At 38.6% G+C, this 18,768-nt stretch overlaps 1 protein-coding gene across 4 annotated transcripts in view; it reads right to left on the reverse strand.

Moving 5' to 3' along the window:
• LRP6 (LDL receptor related protein 6) overlaps positions 1-18,768 on the reverse strand; it is a 120,038-nt gene that overhangs the window by 55,012 nt on the left and 46,258 nt on the right. For 3 of the 4 annotated variants that reach the window (XM_088054798.1, XM_014256064.2, XM_014256066.2), the window contains 3 exons: positions 14,481-14,678; positions 3,881-4,077; positions 3,007-3,138 (listed from right to left, as the gene is read on the reverse strand). In XM_088054798.1, the coding sequence (XP_087910924.1) occupies positions 3,007-3,138; positions 3,881-4,077; positions 14,481-14,678 (527 nt within the window). The remainder of the gene's footprint in view (positions 1-3,006; positions 3,139-3,880; positions 4,078-14,480; positions 14,679-18,768) is intronic. The other variant, XM_014256065.2, reaches the window with a different exon arrangement.

An 18,768-nucleotide genomic window follows, 5' to 3' on the forward strand; every position in this document is an offset into this window, starting at 1 on the left:
ACTTTCTGCTTCACATGTTACTGATAGAGGAATATCTGGCCATTAAATAATTTACTTCGCCTCTCTTTTGCTTGAGGGTCAGGGATTTACAAACTTTCACCTAAGCAATGTAGGAGCTAAAACCTTGCTACAAGACCACATCTCAGTATACTTCACTGTTTAGATTTATATTGTCAGGTATTAGAAAAATAGATAGTTTTATTCTAAGGTACTACCCCTTCCTGAAACACTGTGGAGAAATCTTTCAAAACTGGAACGTGTATGTGTTGTATTCACGGATCTTACAAGAAATAGTAAAACTCCTCTAAGGTATGATTAAAAAACCATACAAAAATGGAGAAACTAGCACTGGGAGAAAAGAGGAGGAAAAGATTTCCTATAAACCAAGATCATTCAAAAATGCTTGGTTGTCATGGAAACTGCTCAGGGAGGGTCAGCCAGCCTCACCTTTGGCTGCCAGGATCATCTGTCAATGCCAAAGCACTGCAAACACCACAAACACAACAATCAAAATTCACCCATCAAAATCTTTCTAGCACAGGCCAGTATTCTCCACAGCACATCATGAAATTAAGCTCTCTCCTCAAAGAGATTCATTTCACCATTAAACAATTTGATTAAGGAACCAGTCTGATTTTAATCCACTGCTAGAAGACAAAAGCATCTTAAAGAAGAGAAACTCGGCCTAATTTTTCAATTTTCTTCACTTCTCAGTAACCAGTCTCCCACGGTCATGTACACATTCTAATTGCAAACGGAGATTTAATCAGCACTGCAGCATTTTTACTACAGCTGTTTACTGAAACTATCCAAGGTAAAAATGTTCAGTTCTCAGGGTTCAGCTCTAGTTTCACAGCAGATACAGAGAACAGGCAAGTACAAGGGGAAAAAACCAGCCCAAGAAACCAGAATCAATCCCTGCACACCTGAAAATGAGAAAACAAATTTACTTGCCAGGGGTCCTTGAGGAGCCTAAGAAAGGAAGTCCCCACACAGACAAATCCAGAGTTACATCTTGAACTCTGGTCTAAGGCTACTCTGGCTCTATTCAAGTACCATGCTTTCTTCCCTCTACCAAGTCAACAATTGTAGCCTTTGCTACTACAGGAAGAAATTCCAGTGAATCTGTGCCTTGAAGAGCTCTGGAAAGTTGTAGGTCACTTGCAAAAGCCCTAAGCCTACTTAGAGATCTGCACCTCCTTTCAGGGAGAGTGGAGTGGGGGGGGAAAAAATCAAAAATAAGAAAAATCAAAAATAAAAAAAATCACTATTTTCGGGCATGCTCAGCTCTAAATGCTGAATTTCCTGCATGAGTATGTCAGAAATCAGCCTTGCACAGGATCAAAGCTGCACAAAACCAATGGACCTGATGAATAACTGGAGTAGGTTGTTTCATCTGGGTTATGTGCTGTCTCCTCTCTAAGACCAAGCTAAATAAACAGTCTCAGTATTCTCCCCTCTTCCCACTCTTTTGTTCCTCTGTTCAGGCAGAGGCAGAAAGTTCCCAAAACATACAGAAGCAGAATGGTGGTTTAAAATGCAACATGATATTAACAAGCAGAAGAGAAATGTTCCTGTATAAAATTTTTTGCATACAACTGGATAACATACTGTAGCAACTTGGTTAACAGTATTTCTAATACAGTGGGGGCTTATATTCTATAAATCAAGTTACGTTATGGCTGACCGGGAACATAAAATTTAGCTTCTTGTGTTCAGAGAGTGGGAGAAAGAGCAACAATTAAAAGTTCTGAGACACAAGAAATAGCTAAAAAAAGGGAACTGATGATTCTGAACATCTCTCCATGAGAAGTTTTGGGGTGGATTTTTAATACCATTCCTCTACTTACACATAGTAATTTACTTTGATACACTGGAGTTTATTTATCTCTGCATATCATGTATTTTTGAAAAAGCACATGGATTTGTGTCACTTTCTGACTACATAAAACCAACACAGAGCAATATTATTAAAGCTTTTCCTTACACCAAGAGAAATGGAAGAAAAACATCTTGTTTGTGTATTGGGAAATTCTTATAAACAATCCTGCCAGGATAAGTTGGGAGCTGTTTTTCAAATAAAAGCAGCAATTTATTTTAACAAGGTTCACAGAGACACACAAAAATAATCAGCAGAGAGCATGAAATAGCATGAAATTAAACTCTGAACATAGCTGACAAGCCTGGAATAATTTTTAAAATATAAAACTCCAATAAAAAAAGTATTTCCATATACATTTTATTTAGCTTATTTACACTAAGCTCTGCTGTATCATTTCTTCCTCTATTTACTTCTGTCCTAGAGAGATGATCTGCATAAAAGATGATTATTTATGATCCAGCTAATTATCACCCAGTGTTAATTTTGAGCCTGTTAGTGTACTACAGCAACCACAGCACATCACAAGACCTACACTTATAAAATATAACAATTTAAAACCCACAAAAAGAAACTAAAAGTAGTTTTGGGTCAGCGCTTGCAGCTCTAAGTCTTGATCATGTCTTGAGTTTTAGGGCTTTCAGCACCTCTAAAAACATGGCATTCTTTTCAGAGAGAGATGTCAGGTGTATGTGTATAATAAATGGACATCAGACTTTAAAAAAAAAATTTAAAGAATGGGTTGTTGTACAATCTTATTAGCCAAATACTTCATGATCAATAATCAAGAAACATTTTAGAGACAACAGAGGAGGTAGGTATCTTTTCCTCTAAGAAAAGGGAACAACAGAGCCCCCCCAAACTTTTGGGGAGTTAGTGACAGAGACAGAACTGCAACTTAAATTTTGTAACTAGAGGGAAACTGCCCCTTGGTCACGAGACTGTGTCCTTTTTAAAATGTAGAGGACATTTTCCGATCACTTTTATGTGTACTGCAAAAGCATAAATAGTTTCAGAATTTGCCACCATTAACGTGAATCATTCATATAGTGCATCTGGAAGAATCCCTTTCCCTCCAAAAGCTACTTCTTGCTTAATCTAAAGGATTTTTTAAAAACAAAGCCTACCATCTTTGCAGGTCTTTCCATTCTCAAGAAGTTTCACACCAGTGGGACATGCACACTGATAAGAGGGCTTGGTAGGAGACATCAAACACAAGTGGGAGCAGCCACCATTATTAATTCCACATGGGTTTGTAGCTGTTAAACATAAATCACACAGATTAATGCTTCTGATAACAAATTACCTCATATCATGTGTTAAGACACATACAGCATTTGAGTGCTAGAATCAGTGGCAGCAACACAGATTAAAGGAGGAAATGATAAACACAGAACAAGTAAAAATTACTTCCAAGTGTTGAGTAGTGGGGTATTTATGGTACCAAAATGCATGGATGTTGGAGGTTTCCCTTCTTGGGAAAGTAACACTTAGCTCTAAACAAGAACTTTGTTTCAGCTCTGCTATTCTCATTTTTACAAACTCTACAGCATACTGGTGCTGAATGTATATATATAAAAACAAAATGCAAACACAGTAAGTTAACACAATGGTTAAGACAGTGGTTACTACACAAAGCTAGTCCTGCTTAATATCATCTGCCAAATTAACACTACTTTCCATTCAGGAACTACCACTTTGAAAAATAAAAATACTGTGTTGCCTGAATTTATGGTACAGGAAACAGAAAAATACGACAACAGCATAAACGTGTCAGGCAGAAAAAAAGTAAGAGATGGGGGATTTCTTGCACTTAAAAATCCCTGAAAAAAAAAATATCGAGAATATCTGGTTTCCCTCTGGGTCTTTTGCTATTCTCTGCACTGGAAAAATTGCATCATGACGTAGGTGAAGCCACCCAGCACCACAGAGAAACACTAATTAGGATTTCTGCAAATCAGTTCCAGCTTGCAATTAAAAAAAGACAGCAAGACAGCTTACCATTTGGCTGCCTCTTCTGGCTGAAGGCATGGATATCCATGGGAGAGAAGATGTTGGAATGTATTTCACGCAGGTCCTCCCCGGAGTACTTGCTGCAGGCCAAGATCGAATGTGTGTTCCAGTCAGTCCAGTACAACGTGTCCCCAAACAGTGTCAAAGCAAAGGGATGTGGAAGGGAGCCTTTAACCACTGCTTGCCTAATAGAGCACAGGGAGAAAATGAATGCTCTAACAGAATTCATGAGACACTTTTGCCTGAACACAGCTTCTGTGAAAAGACATTTGGGTACTGTTGTATTCATTTATTTTTGGGAAACAAATATACTGTCCCCACTTTGGGGAATGATATGAGGGAACAACATAGCCTATTTTCAGGCTGCCTACTGATGCTGAGATACCCAAGAGATGCTAACTGAAATCCTTACTTAGATCTGTTGGTACCCATCTCTTGAGCAGTGTATACCTGTAAGGCTCTCTGCCACCACATGAAGCGGGGGAACACCAGTTGATTTTATACAAGTCTGACTGCTACCTGCTGATACACCATGTCCACCAAGTCCAGCCTCAACAGATTTCAGACTGAGACAAACTGGTCAATTGGCTGTCCATCCATCTCTTCCAGGTTTGCTTTTTTGAACCATCAAAATAAAGTAGTTTTTCATTATGAAGAAATCCTTAAAGTTACTTTCATTACTATGATAATTATTAAGCTATTGCTTTTATTATAAGCAATGCTATTAAACAGAGTTCTAGTGATTTTCTTCCATAGCAATGGTGTAATTTCTGAGCAAACTGGGTCACTGCTTCTCTCTAGGTTCACAAACAAAATTAGAGTATACCCATATATTTTATGTATATATACAAAGACATGCTCATTAGCCATCACAAAAATGCGGCACAAACATTACTGAAGACAGTTTTTCCAGGTTCTTGTGATGTAGAAACTAATTATCTGTACCTAAGATCCTCAGAACTGTAATTAAGTAGCTCAATTCTTATTTTTATTTTATTCAGAATCACAGAAAGATTTAAGCTGGAGAGGACTACAGAGGCCATCTGGACCAACAACCTGCTCAAAGTAAAGCAGGACCACAAACTACCATTTGCATGAGTGCTTCTTTCCACCTCTGTTCTTCTTAATGGCCTAAATGAAGTGTGTTCCCACCTAGGCACGATCCTTCTGAATACTGGGGATCACCATCCCTTTCCTGAACTGGAAGCATAAGGGATTGACACACAGCCCTGCTACTCCTTCAGAGTAAGGCCCACTTATGAACACCAGCCTCCCAGTTTTCTTCTTGCGTGGAAGACAGTAATTATCCATACAATTACTGAGAAAATAACCCCACAGTACAGGCATCACTTTCAGAAATAAATCTAACTGAAGTGGTTTAACAGACTACAAAAATACTCTTATTTTCCATTTTCCAAATATTTACTGTTAAAATATAACAGGAGATTATATTAAAGCAAGAAGCTTGAAGGTGTCTTCTGCCAATGACTCTGAGTACAAAGAGACTATAGTCATTACCATTCTTTCACCTTAGCTTCTGGAAAAAGATGCATTCTCTTTAAAGCTTCTATTTTTTTTCTACTTATGAGAAAAAGACATAGATTCCCTTGCTTGTCACTCTAGTGTTCCAATTCTACACCAAATGAAATCTTCTGTTTCTTGGTATTTTGCACGCAAAAGTAGGACATACTATCTTTTCTTTCTCATCTCTGTCTGAAGTCAGGTATATATTTGCTTCTAATTAAATGCATCAACTAAGCATCTTACAAAAGACAAGTTTAATATAACTTAAAGCTGAAGCCTGCCAGCCAAACAGTGAAGCCAGAACGACACAACACATTCTGGTATCATACCAAGTATAAAGGCATTCTAAATCTGCAAACATTTTAGCCAACCTTACCCTCAAACCCTAAATATCTTCAGATTTTGAATTTTACTTTAGAGCAGGCTTGGAGACTAAGTCTTCATATGTGACATATTGTGCGACATTTGACAAATGACACATATAACATTTTGTCGTATGAAACAGAAGCAATGGAAGTCCAAAATTCTCAGTATAATCAAACCTGCACCCAAGACAGCATTCCCATAACAAGAGAAGCCACATTTATATGAAGCATCCTGACTATCTTACTTTAAAACAAAACCAACCAACCAAAACAAAAAAAAACACAGAGAGGAATTTTACGTGTGATTTGTACCCACCAGTAGTGGGAATAAATCTCTGAGTACAATAGCTTCTGTTAGACATACCTAACTTTCAGACAACCATCTATTCATATGACAATGCATCAGGTGAACTGTGACCCTTATTTAAACCAGCCCTTATCTGGAGAGATTCAGGAGCCCTTCATTTGACTGTGCTGTCAGTCACAGCCTTTAAGCAATTACTCCTCAACTCGTATTATTTTTCTCAGCAGATATTAGGTTGCAATGCATGAAGATGGCTTTGGGCCCAAACACAAATGTGTATTTCTTGCATCTCATTAAGATCAGTATTACCAGTAACATGTACTATATAATCTTTGTTTCCAGCAAGCCATTACAAGCTGATAGCTCACTTCCAACCAGCAAAACCAGCAGGGCTTTTTCCCCCTTGGAACATCCTCCACAGGCCACACTTGCAGCCCTGCTGAACAGCAGCCACATAATGTGTGCCAGCATGGAAGCAGTGGCTTGAGTTGAGGTCAGTGAGTCTCCACACCCTAATGAGGAGCAGGAGGAAGGGTCTGGAGAGTCCAGCTATTAAAAAACAGGAAAAGGAAGACGGAAAGAGAGCAAAAAAAGACATTCTGACGGCTGCTTTGAGCAGCTATGCTTCAGCACAACCTGCACTAGGAACTGCAGAGCTCTGTTTTTGGCAATCGAGACAAGGGGTCCTGACTTCTGCCTTGACTGATTATTTATTAAATACACCCAGGTGGATGAAGGGGACCAGTGTGTCACCTGTAGTATTCAGCTGCTGCACAAAGCTGGTGGGAGCAGGTGCCTTCCACCTCCAGCGTGGTTCACAAGCACATATACAGGGTCAGGGAGCAGAGAGGTCTCCACATTCCTGGTCCCAAGCTGAGTTCCAGGTACAGCGCTGCAGGTGCAGTTGGGCTGATGGGAGGTGACAGCCCCTTGGTAGCAGCTACATGATCAGGCCAGGCTTGACTGGAACAAGTGATACGACAGCAAAAGGCACTCCACCCTATCATGCTTCACCAAGCTCCTTGGTTCCTTCAGACTGCTGCACTTTGATCATTAGTCTCGTTTAGAAAGAGACTCCAGAGACAATGGGAAAGTGAGAGCTGGGGATAAGGAGCAATGTTATTCATTCAGGAGACATCCCCAGGGCTTCAGCAAGACGTAAATTGGCTCTATATTAGATGGTACTAAGCACACACTAACTTTAATAATCTTCCCTGCACCAGGCATATAATCACAAAAATTTGCCTTAAAATCTGGATGGTGATTGACATTTAAAAGGCCAACATCTCTGTTGAGTTGGCTGGGAAGGAAATGCATAAAGGGACAGAGCAGAGAAGGAAGGTGAGAAGAGAAACAGAGAAAAACAAGCAGTTTCCACAGAAATTAAATTCAGTCTGTGTTGAATATTATGATTTCCCAAGCACAACTATCATCATGGTAATCAGAGATGCCATTACAATAAATATTTGATATGGTAGAGTTTTCTACTATCTGGAGAAAATATAGGTCCCATTGAAATATATTCACCTATGTTCTATTCTTATTCTGTTAAAGAGTCCTGTGAAACACTTTGTGAAGATAAAGGAAACAAACAATAAACAAGTTAAAGCAGGAATTACAAAAGGGACTACTGAACTCTGAAACAGAATAGATACATGAAACTTCATAGACAGTCTACCCAGTTTTATATTAACAATGACAAAAAAGCTCTTGCTTCAGGATAATATGCATTTCAGACATACCAAACTCACTTGAAATAAAAATTAACAGCAAAATGACCAAAAAGCATTAAATTCATATCCTTTATTGTAACCAGGATTTCCTCAGTCTGCCTTTATTTCTTTTTCAACTAATACTAGCATTCAAAGCTACGTTATAGCCAAGAAATTTAATAATTTAGATCACCAAAAGAAAGCCACCAATGATCAAGATAGTTTAAATTTAAAATATCATAATAACTACTATTCCTAAATTAATTCCTAATTTCCTCCTAGAATATTAACAGATGTTTTATATCCAAGCATAACAGCATTTCTCCATAAAAGTAAACAAGTAAACACTTTCCATGAACCAAATGACTTTTATTCTTGCTGAATTACAGTTTTCTAGTCTCAAGACCTGATCAGAACACTTGCAGAAAACCCGTGCTACTTTAGATGTTCTGTCCTGTATGTTTCTAAACCATTTACATTCCAGCTTCACAGTAGCAAAACTCCTTTCAGGTGACCCCTGAGGCTGCCTGTGTTCAGTCGCTAGGGCAGGGTGTAAGCATTTTTGACATTTATGTTTCACTCCATTTCTCCAGTGTCCCTGCGAGGGATCCCATACCTATTACTATCTCCCAGGCTATCAGAAAGGGGAAAAAAAAATCTGCTTTTAGTGTTCATCTTATATGCTTTCTTTAATATGAAGTTTGCATGAAGCAAATTAAAATATTTTAAACAAAAACTTTTTTGCTATCAACAGAATGCTTGATGCTTTAAATATTAAGAAAATTGCAGGAATTACACGTCTTCAGCTTGTGACAACTGGAAATGCTAGCAAGTGGCCAAAGCACTCAGAGCATGAATCAGATGGAGCAGGACCAAAGACTAAGACACACCCATAAAATACCACACGAAGGATGCCACAAGAAGGGCAGGGAGCTCTGGTTCCCTCAGCTCACAGGATTTCCTCCCCTGCCAACCTAACAAAAACAATTGCAAAGCAAACTCAGAAAACTAAGCTGCACTTTTTACCATGAATGCTTGTCCAAATATTCCTATCAGAAAACAAGCCTGCTTTAAATTCCATGAGAAAGTAAGCAAGAAAGATGATTTGTGGGATATAATGCTGTTTTCAGGCCAAAGTGTTTTTCTCTTTTGCCACTTTTTAAGGCACAATTGCCACATGTTTCCAGAAAGAATATATAACAAACAGGTCTAGCCATGACATTTCAAATCCTACTTGCAATGAAAGTCTGAAAAAGTCAATCAGAAATCAAATCATGGTTAAGAAATGAAGTCATTCTGTAGGTAATTTTTCAGAAAAACAGATGTTTTGAAGCTTCACTTTTCCAGCATTCTTTTTTTCAGAAGCACCCTGGGGAAGAACCAAGAAATTCACCCTAGCTCTATGTCCAAATCATCTAATTAATTCTGTTTATGCAGGATTCTCTAGCAGTTTTAATTAGGGCATTATTTGGATTCTGCACTGGCCTGTGTTGGTGAGGTATTGAAACAGGCTTCTCACCACTGACTGGTTCCTCTTCCTTGCTTGAAAGTGTTAAGCAATTTTATCCCACAGAAATGTACAGAAAGAACATGAGATTGTACCTTGTACATAATGTCATGTACTGTACGCATTTATAGGCAAATAAGGAAAAAATCCTCTTCTAAATGCAGGGATACAGTATTTTTAGTGTTTCAACACATCTGCAACTAATCATCTGGCAGACAGACATGAGCCAATGCTTGAAAAGAAAAACAAGAAAAATCAATGCTCAAGTATAAACTTAAGACATTCACCTCTTGCAAGAGCTTTCCCACTTTCTGACAGTTGCTAAAAGTATGTTTTCTTACAGTGGCCTCAAAAACCATCTCATTAGCACAAAGTCTTCCTGGGGGACCTTGTAAGTGCATTTCCCTTCAGCCAGTAACGTGTTAACGTTAATTAGAACTGCTGCTGCAGGGTAAAGGAAGAGGAAATTAATTCAAGAACTGCTTTAGCAGGCCAACCTATCTTGGGGACTCTACTCACGAGAGCTGTCTGCATTTCAGTTTTGTTTAATTAGTCCCACAAAAAGCAACTGTTCTCTCTGATAAGAGTAGGGCAAGAGCTGCAAAAAACCAAAACCATCTCTTCTATGCATCAATTTAGTTCTTTAATTATTGCATTCTGACATGAAAAACTGTTCGTTCCTTTCTCTCACTGGCAAATCAAGGGCATTAGTCATCAAGTTCTTTGCTCTTCGTCTTTATTCTAATGAGCCCAACACTGGAGCAGCTAGGGCTAGTAAATCCCAGGGCTAGCAGGTAATGAACCATAATCGTCCCTGTAACATTTTCTAGAGAGGTTTTCTCACGAATTTATGACTCTACCACATATTTAACTGAGTACTACTGCCAGAGCTGTCATGCTGCATGCCAGTTTTAGTGGCTCACTGCGACTCCAGTCCTACTGGAAGAGGTGAAAGAAACTCCACCAAACCCCAATAATCAAGGCTTATAGTTTGTTTCTCTCTCTGCATATTCCTCCCACCAGCATATTGTACTCTTTGACTTTCCAGACCCCTGTAAAGAAGAAGCGAAGGATTCATGTCTGTCATGCACCTGGGGTAGGGCAGCCCTGAATGCACGGACAGACTGGGAAAGAAGCTGGAAAGCAGTGTCAGGGAAAGGGACCTGGGTGCCCTGGTCAATGGCCAGTTGGACATGAGGCTGCAGTGCCCTGGAGCCAGGAGGGACACATCCATGTCCTGTGGGCACCAGGCCTTGCTCTGCTCTGGGGCAGCCTCACCTTGAATATCGTGTGAAGTTTTGGGTGCCACAATGTAAGAAAGACATTAAACTATTAAGAGAATGCCCAAAGGAGGGCATGAAGATGCTGAAGGGCCTTGAGGGGAAGCCGTGTGAGGAGCAGCTGGGGACACTTGGTCTGTTCAGCTGGAGGAGACTGAGGGGAGACATGGCAGTCACAGCTTCTCCTGAGGGGAAGAGGAGCACTGAGGCACTGAGCTCTGCTCTCTGGGCCCAGGAACAGGCCCTGAGGGACAGGCTGAAGCTGTGTCAGGGGAGGGTCAGACTGGACATCAGGGAAAGGTTCTTCGCCCAGAGGGTGTCGGGCACTGAACAGGCTCCCAGGAATGGACATGGCCACAAGGCTGCCAGAGCTCCAGGAGTGTTTGGACAGTGCTCTCAGGGATGCACAAGGTGGGATTGTTGGGGTGTCTGTGCAGGGCCAGGAATTGGACTGGATGATCCCTGTGGGTCCCTCCCAACACAGGATACACCATGATTCAGATCAAAGTACTTCTCTGAGATATAAATCTTAAAAGTTTTAATTCTTGTGTTGTATAAAGTGTAGAAACCTAATATTCAGACTATAGGAATGAAAGAAAAAAAGGGTTCAGATTTCTTACAGATTTAGAAATACATTGTCAGTTTCTAGAGAATTCCTTCCAAATTTAGATCTCTGAGGTCTGAACTTCAATACTTTCATACTGTAAGTGACACCAATTAAAATATTTTCCTATTTACACTGTATTTTTTCATCTTCCAAACCACAAAATCAGTTTTCTCTGAACTGTTTGAATTTTTTTTTATAGAAGGATGTTAGTTCCTACCAAATATTCCTCTCAAAGCAATTAAAACTTATGCCACCCTACTTTACATGAGGCTTTTATAATTGCTTACCTGCTACAGACTCTTTCCCACCACCTCTCATGCAACACTAAAAAAACCTGACAGATGAAATCTTTACTAATCTGCTTTCTTTTCTAAGTAACTAAAACTATCCAGATCTAGAAGACCAAATTTTTATGAAGATACTGTCTTTCAGTAACTCATTTGCCTTTTTCATTTCAATAGCACCAACTTCCAGAAGCATATATTTTCCCAGACATTAGGTAAAGCATCAGAAAAACTAGTAACACTTCACAAGGATAAAAGAATCTGTTCTGATCAAGAAAAATTTAGAGACAAAAAACCTCAAAGCAAGCAAGTATAAATATAAAGCAGCAATTTAGAAGAATGGTCTAAATATCAAGGAAAACACCAGAACTGGCATTTTCGAAATAAACTAGAGTCTGGTTTAAGTTAGATTAGGCACTTGATAATGATCTTGTTCTCCCCCACATTTAACTCTTAAGGAAAAAAACCTAATTGACAGCCCTCTTAAAAGGTGATGGTGGAAAACTAGGTGGAGTTTTTTGTTAGTTGCTTATTTTTGAGGGTTTGGAGATGGCTAGGAAAAAAGACTAAAGGCTTTGTGGTTTGGGGTGGGATGTTTTCCACTGAAAAGGAAAATCTAAAAGGTTTTTGCTTTGGCTGCAAAATTAGAAACTGTGTTTTCTTTTCTAGTATTATATCAATTACTGAAAAAGATGAACAAAATGATTAAGAGACAAAATACAGAATTGCAGCTGTAAAATATCACATTGAAAAACCGGAATTTGTTGAATAACAAAAACACAGTATCTACACAAAAAAAACCCCAACTTTGGAGAGCCTCAGAAGATATTTTTTCTTAATACAGGCAGAATCTAAGAAGTCACAGAAGAAAAAAACAACCTAAACCCCCACTGTAGAATAGCCTAACTTCTGCAGTTCTTTCCTCCCCCTCCCTTATGATTCAATAGCAAAGAATAAAAATGAAACCAAAGAGCCTGGATACAGATGTTGACTGTTTTTTTCAATCTTCAGAACTTTCTCACATGCCTAGGGAAAAACAGGTGCTATCAGAATTGGTTTGTGCCTGAGTGCTTAAGGGAAGTCATATGTGCTTTCTTTTCTAAGGATGACTTCCCTTTCTGCCCCTCAAATAGCAATATATTAGCATACTGCCACAACATATTCCTGATAACTGAAATGTATCAATTTAAAAGATAAATCCAACTTAAAGCATTTGACTGTTTTTATGGCTGTGTAAGAAAGAATTAGTAGATCTAAAAATCTAAACTATTAGTCCACACAGGTCTTTATTACAGGATTAACTAATTCCAGAGAATTTTCTGTGGAATGAGATAACTATTGGGAGTCAGGTGATTTCACTTCTGTGCCATGAGGCAGCTGTTGGACACTGCTGTCTACACACAGACAAGGCTGATCAGCCCCTTGCACCAAGAAAATTCAGCACCTCCACCGCCTCATACCCCAGGTTAACCAAGGCAGAACTGAGAATAAACACCATGAAAATAAAAACAGAATACCAAACCCAAGTATATTTACACTACTGTGGAACAGATCACCAGCAAGAGAGAAACTGCAAAGAAGTCAGTAGCAAAACAAGGTCAAAAAAGCAGAAGTGCCAGCAGGAAACACTGAAGTAGCTCTAGAACAAGAAAGGCTGGAGACACCAGATAAAATAAAAAATACTCAAATTGCTACTGTATCTGATACTTTCTGTCCTTTTCTCTACATTACTTGAAAACTTATGTGACAGTCCTCTTTCTTGAAAGAATCTCTATGAAATATTTCTCTCTTTTTGGCACTAAGTTTTATTTCTTGTGAAACAAATAGCAGATGAAGGACTATTTAAAAATAGATATCCACAGTTCATGTTTTGAATTAGCCAAGCTGGTCATAATACTGATATCCAAAGACACAAATTTAAAACTGCATCCAGCTCCAGGTACCTTCCAGGAAGAAACACCATTACAAACATACTTCATGAACTTGTGATCACTTAAAAGGCAGAACTTAGGAGGAAAGCGATGTAACCTTTCAAACCAGCATTACAAAGACATTGTGGAGTTCGAAATAAATATCACAGGAAACAGTGGCCATGCTTCATGCATGTTGCCTGTGGTCCTATTTGCTAGTCAACAAAACAATGATCTTATCAATAGAATTCATTTATTTATGTCAAATTAACATTTTTGGTGAAAAAATGTTAATTTTTTAACAAAAAATGGTGAAAACATTTTAGGCCAAGAGCCTAAGAGAACAAAGAGCATAAGAAAGGCTATTTCATGCCCAACTAAACTAGAAGAAACATCACAAAAATTTGCAAAGAGCAACCCCACAAAAAATCATCTCTTCATATGACACCTTGGGCACAAGCTAACTGTGATTTATTTGTGCGTGCAAGCAGTACTTGTCAAAGCTTATCAAATGAAGAGAGTCATTGCCCAAATTAGAGATAAATGTATATACACAAAGTACCAGTTATACCCTTAATTAAGAAGTAGCCGTGACTGGATCAAAAAGAATCCCTTCATTGCTATAAAACTGTTCAAGGAAAACAGTCTTTTTAACATAGGTCTCCTGTAAGGACTGTTTTCCACTGATTTCCCAGCCCCTAGGATTAGTGAAACCAAAATGCTAATATATGATGATCCATTTTCTCATATCTTCTGCATTTCTGAAACACTGCACAGAAGACCTACTGAAAAGAGACAATTTTGCTATATAGTCTTACACAATTAAGAACCGGATTCGAGGATTTCTTTATGGAAGTGGTTCTGAGAAAAGTCATTGGGACGGTTACAGGATAGCCTGAAGAGAAGCACATATTCCACTTCACAGTGCTGGAAAGGTGAGAATGGTGAAGGATGAAAGTTTCTGACAGCACTGGTTTGCTTAAAATTTTGCTAGTGCTAACATGACAATCTGACACAACAGAGATTATCATACTGCTTAGGCAGCATCTTTTAAGAAAATCCCCACATTACACACATAAAACAAAACCTTCTTACCTATGACTTCCATCCAAATTTGATTTGTGGATGAAATTTAGTTTAGCATCTGCCCAATAGAGTTTCTGTTCCTCATAATCCAGTGTCAGTCCATTTGGCCAATATATGTCTGTGTTAACGATAATGGAACGGCTTGAACCATCCATCCCAGCTCGCTCTATCTTTGGCACTTCTCCCCAGTCTGTCCAGTACATGAACCTACAATTATATGAAAAGAGAAAAGACAAAAAAAAGAAAGCAATCATGTATAAATCTACAATTTTCAATAAAGACAAAGGCACTCTGTTCTGCAGAGACAACATCTGTAGACCTCTGGTCTACTGCGTAAGGGGCACATACCTGGTGAAACAAAGCAGTTACTTTACAAAAAGCTGAAGAAAAACAACTTAAGACAAACCCACAATACTATATCAGGTTATACTTCCATATGTTTCTTTCTTTCCTTGGGTCAAGTGAGAAAGTTGGAGATACCCAACAGATCTTGACAACCACATAAAAATTCATCATTAAACAGCAAAGACAGATATTGGAAACTGTCATAAAGGTACAACAGTTTCTCTAATATGTGTCAGAATTTAGGGGGGCACAGAAGAAGGTGTGCAGATTTACAGCAGACATAGCTGCATGTGATGCAGTGAAGTGGTTTTGATGTCCTTTTATTTCCAGAGAAATTCTGAGACAAGCAGCTAAGTCAACACATTTAGAAGCACAGCTTGTATCCAGTAACTGAGAAAAACACTCTGTAAAATCTTTCAAGACTGGACAAGCAAGTTTTAAAACATGGAACATAAGTCAATTTTTAAGCATTATTTAACAAGTAGTAGAAAGAGGAAAGCTACTCAGTTGCATTTAAGATTGAGGCAAATCCAGGGAAACCACTTTATTTTGGCTAAAGACTAGCAGGGGGTAAGAATATTTGTCCTTTCTCTGCAGGTGGCAGAAAATGGATTTATTTTTGTGGGTTGTTGACAAAATGCATAACTAAACTGAAGTAACATAGAATATAAACAGATCAGCCAAACCACGTCCATGGTGCTTGCTGTTTTGTTGTTGCAGCTGGAACAGACTACTGTCCTAAATTGCTTCTCATAACCTCATGGCATCTGCAAGCATTACCTCTGTATCTGTGCTCCTTAGCCTGGGTCAGTCAAAACAATCCAGATTAGGAAAGACCTGAAGCCTTTAATCTAAATCAGATCGTCACACAACCACAACAGGTCAGTATATGGTACCCACATGTGAAGAGGCCTACCCACCCATCCTCTAAAGGAAAACAAATGTGCAGCACATTTAAGAAGCACTTGCAGATGAAATTATTCTTGGCAACTATTTATTCTTTTTATTCTATTTTTTTAAAAATTATTATTATTATTTTAAAGATATGTCCATGTCATATCTTCCCCCTTAATTCATGTCCACAGCATGTTTGTTTTAATGTGCAGCAGTATCTGTGGACAGAAATGCAGCTGATCAACACAAATATTGTCCTATTTGATTCCAAGTAAGTCATTCTTCATGGAGCAACATGTTTCTCTTAACACAAAATTATCTGAAAGAACACGTGAGATTTCTGTAGCCATAAACAAGTGCCTAAGATAAACTGGTTTCTCATCAGGAAGAAGGACAAACCACAAATAATTTGCAGATATGTAGCACAGTAGCAAGGCACCGGGTCAAGCTATGCAATAAGAAATCACATTTGAAAAAATAAACGTTAGAAAAAGTCAGGCAGCGTTTCACCAGTGAGCATATGAGGAAGAAGAGAGAAAAAGATGAACTTTTAAACTTCTTTAAGACAGCCCTGCTTTGCCCCACCTGTCAAGTCTTAAGACTTTCAAATCAAGGTTAATAGCTTCCAAGGCCCTGACCAGCCTGTTAGACTGATTTTTTTTGGCTGAAACAGCTCATTAATTGCTGTACAGCCTCATATTCTTCCCTGACTCGCTCTCACCTCTCATGCAATTACTCAAGCAAAAATAGGGAGGTGTAGTTTGGTAAGAAAGAATAGGCTCCCCAGACTTCACAAAACCAGCCCCATTTCATTTGTCAAAGAGATCTGGCTTTAAGATTCCATATAAGATTTATATTTCCAATCAGCTCCAGCGGCCTCTGTGCACTTTCTTCTACAGTTTGGGGTATTTTCACTATCATGTTTGTTTTTCTCCACCTTGCTTGAAAGCCTATGGGTTTTAATGTCTCCATTAAAAATCTTTGGAACTAGCCATACTCCAGCTGATGACAGACATGCATCTGCTTTGCAGACAAGGTAAGGGCCATTGTCCCTCTTCCCCATCCTCTTCAAACACATTAGTTATTTCAAGTAAATGAAAAACAAACAACAACAACAAACCACCACCAAAGCCCATGAGATAGAGCAAAATATTAAGAGAAAAGTAATGTCTTGTGCTAAATCATCTAGTTATAGCTTGAAATACAATTAAAATTCAGGAATCTAGATTTTCATTTTACCAACTGACTCTGGAAATGGTTGTGAGCTGCTATAAATATCTAAAAGAAGAAGAAAAACAACAACAACAAAGCGTATTTCTTTTTATATGCGCTTGTAACTTTCAATATTACAGAGCCATGCCCACCTCCAAAGAGTTAAGGAACATCAAGTGTTTGACATACATTTATGGAAGAGAGGAAGGTTCTTAGACTTAAAAAAAAAATTTAAAAAAAACAGTCGGTGTTTTGTTTGACTGTGGCTCAGAATGTTGGTTTATCTTAAATGTTACCCATCATCAAAAATTACAAACAGAGAAAGAGTTTTGATAGTTTTTTCCTACAAACTGTGTTTCTGTACTTCTAAATCTGGCATTTTTTGGGTTTTGCATTCTGGTGCATAAGGTGACTCCAGGCAAAAAAATGTCCTCCTAAATGGCCTCAGAAATCACTATGCACTGTATAGTTATAACTTTGCAGTTTAGATTTGCCTCAAATAGAAGGTTTTGCCATGGCAAAACAAAAACCCGACCAAACAAAGAGGATGAAATAGCATGTCACAGTTCATTCTGTGAGATGAACAAATATAATATGTAACAGCTTTTTTTCCAAAAAGCCCATAAAGTCTAGGCACTCTGATGGCAGAATATCCCCCATCCAGAGAAAAAAGCTCTCACACTTGCCAAGATTACATGCTGTAATTTAGCAGTGATTTCTGACAGTAAGCAGAGACAGAAAGTTATTGCCAGCACCCATCAGCTTTGCAACTTTCTGATCCACAAAAGTTGACTTTCCTGAATGTTATTCAGTGGCAAAAGCAGCTGCCTAATTAGGACAGATAATTGTTTGGTGAGGTCCTTCACAGTGAAGGTCCCAACTCAGCAATTATGCTTGGTTCAGGAACTAAGAACGTCTGAGCTCTACAGGGAGCTGCCAAACTTCAGAGCCTGCAGCAGCCCCTGTGGAGCTCATCAGTTCTGCAGTGGACCCTGTGAAATACAGCCTGCTCCAGCTCTAACAGGACTGGCACTCCTCTAACAAAAAATACAAAAAAAATACAAAGTTAAACATGAGGCACTGGAGTAGTTCAGGAAAACTACACACAATAAGTATGTTTGGTTATTGAAAATAGGTCTTGACTTGAGAAGAAATGTTCAGGAGTTTATGAAAGAGAATTTGAATCAAGTGACCCTTCAGGTAGCTGAATGGAGACTCTTTCTGAGGCAAGTTCACAAAGGGAGGTCAACTGCAATCCAGAAGCACACAGCAGTATTGAAAGACACAAAAAATGGATTTTCAAATAAGGGGACTAAAAGTATTTCAATAACAAATTTTGCAGCTGACTGCAAAAGTCAGAAAATATTTCCAGTCCTCCAGGAAAAGCAAAAAATGTACATATAAATTAAATATGGAAATAATTCTTCATAAAAGAGAGGAAGAAATATCCTTTGGGAATAGAATCAAGATAAACATGAGAGAAAATATGTTCTTAGCTAGCTGAGAACTGTACTCTTTTACAATAGCTTGTCTCTGTAAATACGTGTATTCATTGATTGAATGGATTAGTAGAATGCAATTTTCAGAGCTGCTTTACAATAATATCTTATGTTAATATTCAGTGCAGTCAACATAATTTTCTGTGCAAATTATCCTACCTGCAGCTTTTTGGCTGCCTCTACACCACTCTTGCACATACTAAGAACAGCTATGTGAGGCATGGGTGTGAATTAAGCAGGGAACTGTTAGCATCCTAACACAATGAATCTTTTACTTTTTACCCTTATTTTGGGTTCAGAAGCCCACAGGTTCCCAACAGAGCTGCAGTTTCCCATCTCTGGTAGGC

This window comes from Pseudopodoces humilis, chromosome 5 (assembly GCF_049639895.1).
Source record: "Pseudopodoces humilis isolate 2021_Gansu_Grassland_sample_001 chromosome 5, ASM4963989v1, whole genome shotgun sequence".
NCBI classification, from domain to species: domain Eukaryota; kingdom Metazoa; phylum Chordata; class Aves; order Passeriformes; family Paridae; genus Pseudopodoces; species Pseudopodoces humilis.